The 14,321-nt window shown below is 34.4% G+C and overlaps 1 protein-coding gene across 6 annotated transcripts in view; it reads right to left on the bottom strand.

Annotated features, from left to right (window-relative positions):
• Positions 1–14,321, bottom strand: part of OSBPL8 (oxysterol binding protein like 8) — a 118,564-nt gene that overhangs the window by 20,679 nt on the left and 83,564 nt on the right. For all 6 annotated transcript variants that reach the window (XM_037513946.2, XM_037513947.2, XM_037513949.2 and 3 more), the window contains 8 exons: positions 12,828–12,912; positions 12,306–12,477; positions 9,568–9,805; positions 8,789–8,973; positions 7,354–7,435; positions 6,977–7,075; positions 5,122–5,218; positions 1,484–1,582 (listed from right to left, as the gene is read on the bottom strand). In XM_037513946.2, coding sequence (XP_037369843.1) covers positions 1,484–1,582; positions 5,122–5,218; positions 6,977–7,075; positions 7,354–7,435; positions 8,789–8,973; positions 9,568–9,805; positions 12,306–12,477; positions 12,828–12,912 — 1,057 coding nt within the window. The remainder of the gene's footprint in view (positions 1–1,483; positions 1,583–5,121; positions 5,219–6,976; positions 7,076–7,353; positions 7,436–8,788; positions 8,974–9,567; positions 9,806–12,305; positions 12,478–12,827; positions 12,913–14,321) is intronic.

Here is a 14,321-nt window from a genome sequence, read left to right as displayed (position 1 = left end):
AAAACATAACTACTATAAATAACAAGATTCAACTGTGTAAGGCAAATGAGTAAAATAGATTCAGTGGCTAGAAGTAGGGGAAATCTCAGTTTAGCAAATATAAATAGGGTGTGTGTCTATTCTCAGACTGTAGTCTGTAAGCACAAATAAATAGTGTTAATTTCCAAGAAAGGAACAGGTTGTAACGTTTCTCATACTTACTCAGCTTGGACTTTATTTTGTATAGTGATTTATGAGACTAGCTATTTGGGGAATAACCTTGGTTATTCTCATTCATAGGGTTACTAGTCTCTATTATTTTTCTATGCAATAAAAATATTGCTATGAAAAAAATTTTCTCTGTTGCTAGCTGGGTATAATATGGGTATTTACGTGGAAAATCATTTCTTTATTGCAAATGATATAAAAAATTTTTAATATATTCTATCAATTTAATTCATAAATTCATAACGTATTTCACTTCATACCTATTTCAAGAACCTCATGTGAAGCTGTCAGAATGATCTAGCCTGAGGCCACACATTGGCTACTCTTGTATATAGTAATTTCTAGGTATAGTTGATGAGAGTCAACAAAACTGAGTTTGCTCTCAGCATTCTTATGGACTAGCCAGTTTTCCTTGGATAAGATTCTTACTATTCCTCCACCCTTCATGTTTTTCATTTGTAAAATGAGGCCATATAAAATCATTTCTGTTTTTATTAATCAGTTCCTAAAATAGAGGATAATTAACAAAAAATTATTTTTAAGAAACGGGTTGGAAATAAGGTGCATATAATGACCAAACTGAGTGTTTAAGCTGATGACCTCTAGTAATGCAGACTGCAGAGATCTTGATTCTCCCACACCGCAGTTGAGTAATCTCAGGCAAATTCTCTTTGTGTTTCATTTTCTTCATACATAAGACAGGGATAATATAACCTACTTTATAGGGCTACTGAAATGATGAGGTTTTAAACATAAAGTACACAGAATAATTGGATACCTGGCCTGATATGTTATTTGATAGCTTCCTTTGTATCCTAAATAATGAGGGGAAGCATAACATATTAACTTTTAAAAAACTACCAAATGAAGATAAGGAGAAATTTTAAAAACATTGATACACAGAAAAGTGGTAATTTAAAAATTTAAAAGACAGGTGGTAGTGAAAGAAGATGGAAATCTTAAGAATCATAAAGATTCCAAAATAATGGGCAGTTTCATCAAATTTTAAAACATGCACATAAGGCAAATGAAATTCCATTATTTATAAATCAGCCTCCTCCAACTAAAGTTTGTCACAAAAAGTCTGTTATGTGTGAATTAATTCACCATGGAAATACTGAGCAGATGATAGCAATAATCTCAAGTATCTGTAGACCAAAGACATTTTTAAACAAAAGGCAGGCTCCATCAATGTCAAAACATAAATTATGGCTATAAACATATATTTACAAAAGAAGCTTAAGGAAAATCTATATCAAGTATGGAAGATTTTTACCTTTACAATGAGCATATGGCATTGTCATTACATAATCTTCACCTCTATTCAAGAAAGTTAACCGTGCTTCTCCTTCTAATATTGCAGACAGTGAGTTTCCTGAAATATATATTGCTTATTAAATTTCACATAATTCAACCAATTCAATATAAACAAAATATATTTAGGACATCAATCATATATCTAGAGTGGAATGTTTTACTGTCTCAGTCTCACTATGGCCAAACATATATCTCTTATATCCAAAACATATTTGATCCATATTCCATTCTTTAAAAATCAGTACTTTTGAAAGATAGAGGCATGTGCTTACTATGATATCAGGCTATTAAGAAAAATCTGAAACATGTAGAACATGTAATAAGACTTTTTCACCATATGCTTGGTTAGTCCATTTCTGAATAAAATTATTTCCTATCTGTTCATCACAATAACTTAGTTAAGTGTATCCTTTAAGTACTTACAATCAATATACTATAATTTAGAAAAATTGAATATGCATAATCCACAAAATGCAATCAAATATAAAATTTATGGTATTTTTCTCTAGCTTCCCCCCCCTCCACATCATCATTTTACTGAAGTATAATTTTCAAAGTGACCCATTTTAAGTTTTCATTTATAGTCTTGGCAATTGTATACAGTCATGAAATCACCACCATCTATAATCAAGATGCAGAACATTCCATAAACTCTCAAAATTTCCCCTTGTTCCTTGGCGTCAATCTTTTGCTGTAAAACCACTGCTCCAGTTTCTATCACTGCAATTTTACCAGCTCTAGGATTTTATTTGGGTAGCACTGTAGTTTACTGTGTTGTATTTTTTTCACTAAGAAAGTTCTGTGTTCATTGTAAATATATGTTTAATTTTGGACTATCATTTCCCCATAAGTTTAAATCTGGACTCTCTACTCTGTTCCATTAATCTCTATAGCTCTCTTGATGTAAATACCACATTGTATTGATTGCTGTAGCTTTACAGGAAGTTTTGAACTCAGGAAGTAAAAGATCTGTCTTATTCTGCTTTCTCAAATTTTTTTTGGCTGTCTATGTCCTTGACCTTTATATGTAACTTTATTTTTTATCTTTTTTTAAAGATTTATTTATTTATGCATACAAGAGCTGGGGTATAGGCCAGAGATGCAGAGGGTGAGAGGATTCACTAGAGACAGAGCGGGGACAGAACAGGCAGACTGACTGAAATACACTGCTGATGGGAGCAGCGGGGGAGATAGGAGAGGTCTGCTGCACCATGTGGGTTTATCTCTGGCTGGCCAGGGATCAAACTTGTGCTGCAGAGGCTGCGGACTGTTTTACAGTGCTGTGCTTAACCCCTTGCGCCACCAGGGAGCCCCCTACATGTAACTTTAAAGCCAGTTTGTCAATTTATTTAAAAAAGTCTGCTAGGATTTTGATTGCACTGAATCTTTAGCTCAACTTGGAAGATTTGCCATTTTAACAATATTAAATAATCTAGTAAACATAGTATATTCTGCATTTACTTGTTAGATCTATTTTAATTTTCCTCAGCAATGTTATGTAGTTTTCAGTGTAAAGGGTCTTACATATCTTTCATTAAATTTATTTCCAAATATTTTGTATTTCAGGTACTACTGTAATCAAAGTTGTTTTTAAATTTCATTTTCAAGTAGTCATTTCTATTGTATAGAAGTAGAATTTTTGGATTTTGACCTTGTATCCTGCAACCTTACTAAATTCACTAATGACTTCCAGTAGCTGTTTTCTATAGTCCCACAGGTGTTTTTTTCTTTTGGAGCCAAAAAAAGCTTCTTACTGTTTACAAGGTTATTTCTGAGTTGCAAAAAATCTTTATTTTCCCCCCTGTATTCCTCCATTCAATCTTGGGTGCAAACGTTAGGCAGAAAGCTTAAGCATACTTTTTTCTTGCATCTGCACTGAAAACCTTGGCAGCAGACAATAATTGCTCTAGGTCTGTCAAATAGATGCGTTAGGATTTTCTACACAGATCAATATGTTACATAAATAGTTTAAACTTCACTCTTTCCAATCCGTATGTCTTTTCTTTATCTTGCCTACTACATCTTGGTGAGGATTTCTGATATAATTTTGTATAGAAGTTGTGTGAGTGAACATCTTTATCTTATTTCTGTGAACAGAATTAAAAATTATTTAATTTTTACCTTGGGAATGAATTTGGTATCAATTTTTCATAGCTATTTTTAATTCAGTCCTAGTATGTTGAGAGTTTTTAATTTGAATGTGTATTGAATTTTGTCAATGCTTTGTCTCTATTAATTTTTTCTATTTTTTATTTCTATTATTTTTCTATTATTCCATTAATATGAATGATTCTGAATGATTTTCACATGATGTAGCAACTTTGTATTAATGAGATATCTCCATTTAATCCTGACATATTATTGATAATATTGATCACAATATATCCTTTTATGTGAATTACCCTACACATATATATAGATCTGTTACCAATTTGCTAAGGATTTTTGCATGTATATTTATGAGTGATATTGAACTGTAGTTTTCTTGTTAAAGACTTACTTATGGTCCTCTACATCCTATTAGGTAACCAGACCTAGATTTCTGTTGACATTTTATTTTCATATTTTATGAAAATTACTTTTTCAAGTTTAAAATTCTTTAGTTGAGGGCCTCCCTTGGTGGCGCAGCGATTGAGCGCTGGGCTGCGAAGCTGCCCGCAGCCTCTGCAGCGCCGGTTGGATCCCCGGCTGCTCCCTGGCTACCGGAGGAGGGTCCCACATGGCGAGCACACCTCTCCTGCTGCCCGCTGCTCCCCTCAGCAGTGTGCTTCGTCATTCTGCCTGGCCTGTTCTGTTCCCCACTATGGCTCTGGTGAATTCTCTCACCCTCCCGCGCTTCTGACTGTACCCAGTGCTTGTATAAATAAATAAATAAATAAATAAATAAATAAATAAATAAATCTTTAAAAAATAAAATAAAATTCTTTAGTTGAAATTTAACTTGTTACTTTTTCTCCATTTAAAAGTTTATTATCAAATGAAAGTACTTAAGGTCATAGTTTCCATGGGTGTATAACTTTAGTCATATTTGTTTGAATTGTCACAGTTTATAGATTAAGGTTTTCTATAGTAACTATTTTCTCTCTCTTTTCTATTTTCCCTTGCACTTGCACTTGTATGGTTTTATGTAAAGTTTTAATTTTCTTTTTTTGGCATTTTGGTCCAAGGTTAAATTTCATTATTGACTGACCCTGGACCAAGTATTCTAATTGTACTTGGATGCCTTCTCTCTAATCATATGTGGATTCCTTTTTTGTACACTGAAATGGAACAAAAAACCTTGGAGGACTAATGGCAAAAGAAATACATTATGTAAAAAAAGGGGACACTCTGGTGGGCAAACATTATTCTGTATATTGATAAGTGGTGTTTGTGATAAATTTATATATATGTAAAAATACTTAAAGTGAGTCATGCCTCTATGAATGGGAAAAGAAAAACATTAGAAAAGTCATTATCCAAATGAAGAGCATACTGAAAGTGACATGCAAATCCCTTGCTGAAATCAGTACAAGATGCTGTCTAAAGAAAAGCTCACCAAGAAATTACTATCTACCTCCCAGAAAAAGAGTAAAGATTGAAACCAGGGAAACTTACCATAGAACTTGGACTTAGCCAGGATACTACCACTAAGGCAAAATCCATCCTTTCGGTTACTAACATAAAAGGCAGATATTGGTGGATGATGGGACACCTATTGAACACAGGGAAACACAAAAGCATAAACACAGTAATGAGTTTGGAGGTAGAATCTTCAGGCTGAGTCAAACCTTCAGATCACTGCAAAAACTGGATGACATCATGACTAAAACTTCCTAAGTGACCCTAAGCCAGAAAACAGTCAAGCAGCCCCTGCTTTCTGAGCCTCATTGTATGAGATAATAAATGTTTGTTTTTAGTCACTGTTTTGGGAGTAATATGTGTATACAGCAATGGACAACTAATTCTGTATTACTTATTTTTCTTATGTATTGCTGGATAAGCTGTAGAAAACTAACAAAAGCTTTGACAAACATTTTGTCTTAATAACCTAATATTTCAATACATACATCTTACATTTTCTGAAGTGAGACAAAGTGAGACAAATCAGTTTAACTCCTCTCAAGTCTCTCATTTAGTGAAGAATTATTGTGAGTTAAAATGTAAGGTGGCATAACCATCAACTTTAAAAAATGAATAGACAGTGGTTTCAATATGATGGCATCTATGTGTCAAAATCTCCAGGGGATGATTTTTCAAATGACATGGTATTTTCATCCTCCTTACATTCAAGGAGGCACTTTACTGGAACACAATGTCATGTTTCTCAGGTTTGTTAGGTTAGGAGAAGACTGAGAATCATGAATGCAAATATACCTAAGTTTAAATGAATGAGTATTTTCAAATTAAAAAATATTTTCTGACTGCCTTCTACGTGTACAACAAAAAGAGGTGTCATGGGGAGGGTATCTTCAAGGAGCCAACAATTCAATTAGGGAAGTAAGTATTCTGTAAAAAGCTAAACCAACACAAGTGTTAAAATAACTGCATTATGAGTAATTACAAAAACATGGATAATTAATAATACAGAAGTTTGAGAAGGGAGAAATCACTGGGAGCTGCAGTCATCTGGGTCAATATAAGATGAGCAGTTTGGGGTTTGTTTAGATGAGAATAATTGAGAAGAAATACTGGGGGGTCACAGGGTGGGAAGAAGAATTAAATTTTAAAATAATGAGGCAAAAAATTATAATACTAGGTTACCTAATTGTGAATGCACAAATAGGACCACTGTGGAGAGTTCAGGGAGACATGTAATTTGAGACAAATTCAGAAAGATACAGAAGAACTTGAATGACAGACAAATAAATATAAACATGATTTAGGAACTTGGGAATCACTGAAGAATTTTAAGAATAATCAAAAAGGTGTTTTAGAAATATGAACTTGGTCAAAAACAAAAGTGTGGAGGGAAGGAAAATAAAGATTTATTTTTAAACATAGGATTCTATGACTGTAGTAATATTTTTGAGTATGGCATTTAATAGTATTATGAACTAAAAGGTTAAATGCTCACCAAATGTTCACTGATAAGGAAAGTTAATCAACAGTGAGTTTTGTGAGTTAATATTTCTATAAAAAAATCCCAATAACTGGGCCTCCCCTGGTGGGCACAGCGGTTGAGCGCTGGGCTGCGAAGCTGCCCACAGCCTCTGCAGTGCCAGTTCAATCCCCGGCCGCCAGCGAGGGTCCCACATGGCGCACAGACCTCGCCTGCCGCCCACTGCTCCCCTCAGCAGTGTACTTCGTCCGTCTGCCTATTCTGCTCCCCGCTCTGGCTCTGGTGAATTCTCTCACCCTCCTGCACTTCTGACTGTACCCAGTGCTTATATAAATAAATAAATAAATCTTTTAAAAAAAATCCCAAAAACTTCCAAATCAGTTTTGTATCTGCACCATGCATTTCTAATACCTGTTCGGCAATATAAAAGGTTTTGCTGTTCGTTCTGGGATGAATCCATAAACAACGGAAAGTTTCACCAAGTATAGGATTGTAAGGTTTCTTCAGTCCCTAGTAAAAAAAAATACAAATTTCAAATTACATATATGGAAGAGTTAAGATAGTTTAAACCAGTCAAAGTGGATTTCACTGTATCATCTGGGAGTCATCCTTACAAAATTCCACAGTAGTGACATGAAATTACTTCAATCATATTATGTCTAAATGATCAAGTATTTTGTAATTCTGCTAACTCAAAGTTCTGAATGCAATTATTAATTAAAAAATCTAAAGATAACAAAAAATAAAGAAAGCATACAAGACTAAAGAAAATAAGACATAAATATTACCTTTGGCTTTTTATAAAATCCTGACAAATACCATTTCACTACTTTCTTCAAACGGAAATAAGGATTTTCTTCAAGTGCAGCCCTAAAAACAAACGAACACCAAAATTTTACATTAGTTACTAGGGCTTTAATACAAATTAAAACCACACTGACGGGGAGAAGGAGTAGCAGGACCCATGTCCAGCTAAGGTGGCAAGAAGCAGGCTAAGGAGATGGGAGAGGTGGATGAAGCATTTTAAGTAGAAACAGATGGAGGAGCAAAAGAAACTCAAGGAGTTAAAAGCAAGGGTTACAGGGAAGGGATCTCCTGTGCCACAAGTGAAACTAAGAAATCTGGCAAAAGCAGGTTGCCCTATGCCTAAGGCAATGGTGATCTTTAAGTTCATCCCTGTTTAATCATCTGGATTTCCTGCCAATAACATCTGTTGCCACTAATAGCTAGAATGAAGTATCTGGAAGGCTATTGTACATTTAATAATAAAATTTGTTAAAAAAAAAAAAGCTTCAATAAGCTATCACCTCATGCTGGTTAGAACGGTCATCATCAAAAAGAAAAGAGGTAACAATGCTGGTACAGATATGGAGAAAAGGGAATTTTTATACACTGTTGATAGGATTGTAAATTGGTTACAATCATTACGAAAAATAGTATGAAGAGCCTCAAAAACACTGTTGTATGACAAATAGGAAAGGTGTTAAGAGAAAAAATTCTTAAAGTTCTTATCACAAAGAGAAAATTCTTCTTCATTTTCTTTTCATTTATTTATAAGGAGACGGATGTTAGATGTTAGATGCATTAATCGTTTCACAATCTATGTAAATCAAATAATCATGCTGTATGCATTAAACTAACACAGTGATGTCAATTAGTTCTCAATAAAACTGGAAATTTTTTTTTCACAAATTCTCCACGGTTTTTATCAAACCAAGAACTCAGTATGAGACATGAATCCATGTAAATAAGTTTACAAGAATCATTTTTCATAATCTGGTTATATCTCTCCTCCCCCCAATCCCCCAATTTTTTCTATTCTTTAAGATACTGCCCAGATCTGTGCTCAATTTTAGAAACATTTCAAACCAAGATTTTTCAACCCCAGATGCTGCCAGAGTTTCTATGAGAAACTGCAATAGAAAAAAATAAAAATAGATTTGGGGGTTCATGCCTGGTATTTACAATGTAAATACCATGGTATTTACAATGTAAATACCATGCCTGGTATTTACAATGATGAGGCAGTGGCAAGTGGCCATGTTATCAATTTCGTTTAGAGTTCTTCAGCCTCATATGTCCTGGAAGGGCCAGGTTTCCTGGACTGAGTCTATTCTTGCTGACATTGATCGGAACAGATCCATAAAAACTAATGAGTGCTATAGAACTTGGAGGAAAATACCACAAAGCATCTCCTAGTTTAAAAAATAAGAATCTACTTACTCAGATAGGAAATCTGCATGATAGTAGTAATCTGAGAGTTTATCCAGGAAAGAACGAGGTTCCAAAATAAATGTTGGCAGAACTACTCTGGACAGGTCCATGCCAGGGCGAACTTGTTTCAGCAGTGTCCAGATAAGGCTTTTGTTTTCTTCAGAAACAGTTTCTGTTTGAGAAGCCTCACCTGCCTTTAATAATTAACAAGAACACTGAAATATTATATTTATTTCAGATATGTAGATAATTTAGAAAGGACAGGGTAATGTTGAAAATCTACACAGGACTATTATAAAAGCATTATTAAAATGTAGAAATAACCCATTAGGTAATAAAGTCTATAGTTATAAAATTTAGGTAAAAAGGGTAAGTGTAAAAGAAACCAAAATTGAATGATATATACAAAGAACCAATACCAAAAACATTACCCTCTATTATACTATCTTTACTTCTATGTGCTAGTTAGTAATAACTATACTCACATTTCCTTGCAATTTATTTTGTTTCTAGCAATGACATAAAGCAGGTAAGTATTCTATTCAAAGGCAAACCTGAAGAAATATGAACTTTAAATTTATTTGCTTATTTTATGTGAAAGTACATGTTTAGATGTTTATAAATGCTAATTTATGTCATACATCTGAAAGGATATGAACTTGTAACTCTGAACCATATTGCTGTAAACTAATTTCATCTCAATAAAAAATTACTTAATTAAAATAAAAAAGAAAATAAAATTAAAAAACATTAAAGATAACATAAATCTCTGAATATGAGACTTTTACCTCCCCAAGTTCTTCATGGCTCTGTTCAGTGTAGGTAGTCTCCTTTAAAGGCTCAACTGGCTCAGGTTCAATATAGGAGTCATCTTGCCTCTCTGATGTATCTGTGTCACTTTCTTCACTTTTCCCCATCACCTCATTGTCAGACTCATCATGCTCTTGATCATTTTCCTTATCAGATTTATCAGAATACATATCTTGGTCCTTAAAATGCTGTCGTTCAATTTCACTGTCATTTAACCTTAAGGGAAAGAATTATTATAAGAAAGAAAATATTAAGAATATGTAAGAACAACATGTAACATTTATTAAAGACTATGTATTGGGTACTATTCTAATTGTTTTATATAGTAACTCAATAAATCCTTGAAATAATCCTATGAAATTAGTAATATTCTCACATTACAGATTAGTAGATGGAGGTACAGAGAAGTTAAACAAAAAACCAGGGAAAAACTCAAAGTTCTTTGCCTCTCTACTACCAAGGATTAAAATTTTCCAAAAGCAAAATTTTAGATGATCTCTTGCCTAGAATTTTTTTCCTTATTTTTCAAGCATCATCATTTTAATTAACCTCACCATCTCTTCAAGTCTAAACAAAGACTTTAGGTAGCCTAAATTGCTGTTTCTTCTATCTTACCAACTATTCTCTCCTTATGCTCTGATTTTCATCCTCTGAATCTATTCCCATAGAAGTCACTATTGATGGCTTAGTTGACAAACCCAATGTTGTCTAGTCTTCACCTTCTGTAACTTCTCTGCAAAACTAGACTTTTATTACCCTTCCCTGAAATGGTCTCAGCAATTGGGTTACATGTAATTGTGGTTCTACATTTTGAGCTCTCTGATTGCCTTCATCTTTTTCCGTCCTGAAAATATTTTCATCTTCCTTGACCCTCTTTTTATTTTTACCTATCTGCTCTCCTTTGGCAAGCTATCCCATTTCAAGGCTTCACCATTGTTTCTATTTCATGATTTCCTAACAAGTGCATACAACAATAACTTTCAGATCCATGTAACCTTACCTTTCAGATCCTTGTTTTTAAATGTTTGGCTCACATAATTTATATGACCTGGGATCACTGCGTCCTCAACATACCCAGTATTTGATAAATCATCTAGTTTTCCCCAATATGATTTTATTTATTTTACTATCTTCTTAGTCACTCAGGCTTAAAACTTGAATCATTAACCTCACCCACTCTCTGTCCTTTACAGCTAAGCATTCTAAAAGTTTCAAAGGAAGGCCCCAGCCCCCTCATCTCTGTATCATCATTCCTAGCTCATTTCCTGTCACAGAGCCAAATGAACATGCTGATACGCTGATTCTACTTCTGAAAAATCTGTTATATTGATCTTCTCTCTTTGATTCCTTCGCTGGATATTAAGTTTCCGCTCTCTAAATTTTCTTGATCTTGTATTACTCTAAAACATTCCTTTGGTTGTTTATATCATTCTTATCTTCTTACTTTTTATGGTTCCTGACATTTTACAGAGTTCTAGTAAAACAAAAAGCAAAATGCAACATGTCTCCAGGAACACACAGCTACTAAACCCTGTACTAAACTCAAATTTAGGATTACATCCAATTCATCTCTTTATTCACAATGCAGTGAACCAGACAGAGAAGGATATGGTGTCTTATGCAATAGAAGCTCAAAAATTTTTAATGACTAAGTAAGTGTAACAGATGAACTTTTAAAATCCCCAAATAAGAGCTTTTCAAGATTACTAAGTATTCAGTAAAAACAAAGGACTGTGTATAGCTTAAGTGCTTTGGGGGAAAATCTTGAGAAAAGGCACCAACAAATACCGATTCGTATATCAGTTTCTTCCCCCAATCCTATCCCACTCAGGTTTAAGATAAAGTCCAAATTATAGTTCTACAAAGAAAGAACATAAAAGGTCAAGGAATGGAGTTTTAAAAGAGAGTAAAGAAAGAGTCAAGCAAAGGAAGTTAAAATAAATTCAGGTGAGGCTACATGAAGGAGGAGATGGTAGCAGTCTAACTTTGAGGAGAACCTCATTCTTGATGGCAGTAAGTGGAGACAGAGAAGTTAAGGTTAGTGCAAGAAAGGAAAAGGGGAAGTCTATTTTTCTCTATACTCTCTTCCTAGAAATCTGAACAAAAGAGCCGAACCTCAACAAATCTCTGAACCTAAAGAAGTTTCTGTGCAGAAGTATTTTAGCATAACCTTGCAATTAATGCTTAAAGGGTTAACACCACAAGTAGGGTATAGCCTCAACTTGAAATACTTATAAAATATAATAGAAGAATTCTACAAATACAATGTTGAATAAATCAAGTGCCATCACACACACAAAAAGAAGTTCTATAAAATAGCAACAACAGTACAAATTTTATTGGTAAGAATCAGGAAAGTACTCATATGTTGCAATATCTGAGCCTGAACAACACACAGAGTATGCCAGAAGAAAAGAACAAGGAGGACTAACAATCATTATTAATGGAGGAAATGGAACACTATGCAAAAAGACAAGGTTGCTAGTTAGCATGACTATATTTAGGAAACAAGAAATTCAAGTTAGCTGGAACCAGGAAAATAATTTTGTATACCTTATAGCAAGTGAACAAATGTTCAACAAGGTCTTAGGTCACAAAGGGAAGGCAATCAAGTTTCAATCCTAGATATACTACAAAAATTCCAGGCCTGCTGACTAACCTAGTGTACAACATGGTCTCTAAAACATTTAACAGATTACTGGTAATATCTACTTACTGGAAGTTGTCACCACTGTGGAGATTGTTAGCACGTAACAAACCATACAAAGTGACATGCGTGTTCTCTGATGAAATGCTCAGGTCATGTTCCTTTCCTTCCCTGATCATTGTACGTTTAAGAAGACTAGAACACTTCAAAGCCAACTCCAAGGCATCCATCCAGCATCTTCCTAGAAGAACATGGATTCATGAGCAATATAAATCAAAGAATTATAAAAATTACTATCTAATTTAATAGTGCTAACCTTTATTACTACATATACTGTCATTTCTTTGAGAAACATGCACTAGAAAAGTTAATTTGAACATGAAATCTTGACAGGATTTCTCAAGACAATTTTCCAATTTCTCTACCTAGTTAATGATGCATTTAGTGTTCTAAGTAATTTATGATTACAATACCTCTGATTCAAATATCAATCTAAAGGTAGATTTCCCCAAAGAAAAATACAGAATAGTACATAAAATAAACCCTTAAAAATGAGGACCAAAATACAATCCACTAAAACTTGTTATTTACCATCTGACTCTGAAGCAGCTCGGATGATTAAGTAACTGCTAGGCAAGGGCTGAGTTATGGATCCAACTGCTTCACCTTTTGGACCCTTAAAATAAATAAAAGTGAAAATAAATGGTATACTGTAATATCATGTGACTTCAACATTACATTATCTATTATTTCCTGTAACAATCTAAGTTAGGTATGATTTATAATCTAAAAGCAAACAAGCTTTAATTTCATACTTCTGGAAAAAGTCAATGCTAAATATTAAGTTCTCTTTTTTCAACAAATAGACTTGCTTACCAGAAAACTGAAATCATGGTTATCATTAACTAATGCTCATACAATTGTACATATTTCCCTAAAATTAATATTTTGAATTAAATAAACATTAAAAATATTTTTATGACTTAAAAAATTAATTCTAATTCTTTTTTTTTTTAAAGATTTATTTATTTGTTTATACAAGCACTGAGTACAGTCAGAAGTGCGGGAAGGTGAGAGAATTCACCAGAGCCAGAGCAGGGAGCAGAACAGGCAGACAGATAACGGATACTGCTGAGGGGAGCAGCGAGCGCAGCAGGAGAGGTCTGCGCGCCATTTGGGACCCTCGCCTGGCAGCCGGGGATCGAACCTGCTCTGCAGAGGCTGTGGGCAGCTTCGCAGCCCAGTGCTCAACCACTGTGCCACTGGGGAGGCCCCTAACTCTAATTCTTAAAAATCCTCAGGGTAGTGGAAGAGTAGTAGTAACAATAAATACTACAGATCAAAGATTTTGAAAGCCTTTTTTTTTTTTTTATTTGAGAATCACATAATATATACAAATACTGGAGATTCTATGGGTTAAATTCTTTCCCCTGTGGGAAGGACTGAATCCCAGAATCTGGGATATAAAAACTAAACAAAATTCATTTATTTAGTTAGCATGTACTACCTGTCTCCTGTTTGTAGAATTCCTTGGTAATCAAGTACGGTATTTCTATTTTTCTGATTGAGTTTCTACCTTTATAATGCAGGAGTGACCACAGTAGTGCTTTTTACTAAAAAAGGCATTAGAACTACATCTTTAAAGAAAGCTGTCTCTCTTACAAGTAGAATTGTTTCTACTTATAGGTAACTTATCATATATTTATGCCACTAGAGGAAAAACCACAAAAAACAAATGGCGATTGCTATTCTGGGGGATTTTGTAATTTTAATGAAGATAAAAAACATAGTCAGGGCCTCGTCAGTGGCGCAGCAGTTGAGCGCTGGGCTGTGAAGCTGCCCGCCGCCTCTACAGCGCCAGTTCAATCCCCGGCCACCAGCGAGGGTCCCACATGGCGCACAGGTCTCTCCTGCCATGCCTGCTGTTCCCCTCAGCAGTGTCCTTCATCAGTCTGCCCTTTCTGCTCCCCACTCTGGCTCTGGTAAATTCTCTCACCCTACCACGCTTCTGACTGTACCCAGTGCTTATACAAATAAATAAATTAAACAATACAAACTGAATCCCTGTGGACAAAAGGGATAAGG

Source organism: Talpa occidentalis, unplaced genomic scaffold, assembly GCF_014898055.3.
Source record: "Talpa occidentalis isolate TD23 unplaced genomic scaffold, MPIMG_talOcc4v2.1 talOcc4.16, whole genome shotgun sequence".
NCBI classification, from domain to species: Eukaryota; Metazoa; Chordata; class Mammalia; order Eulipotyphla; family Talpidae; genus Talpa; species Talpa occidentalis.
Note: the sequence above shows the minus strand (reverse complement) of the source record. Positions and strands in the feature narration are given on the sequence as shown.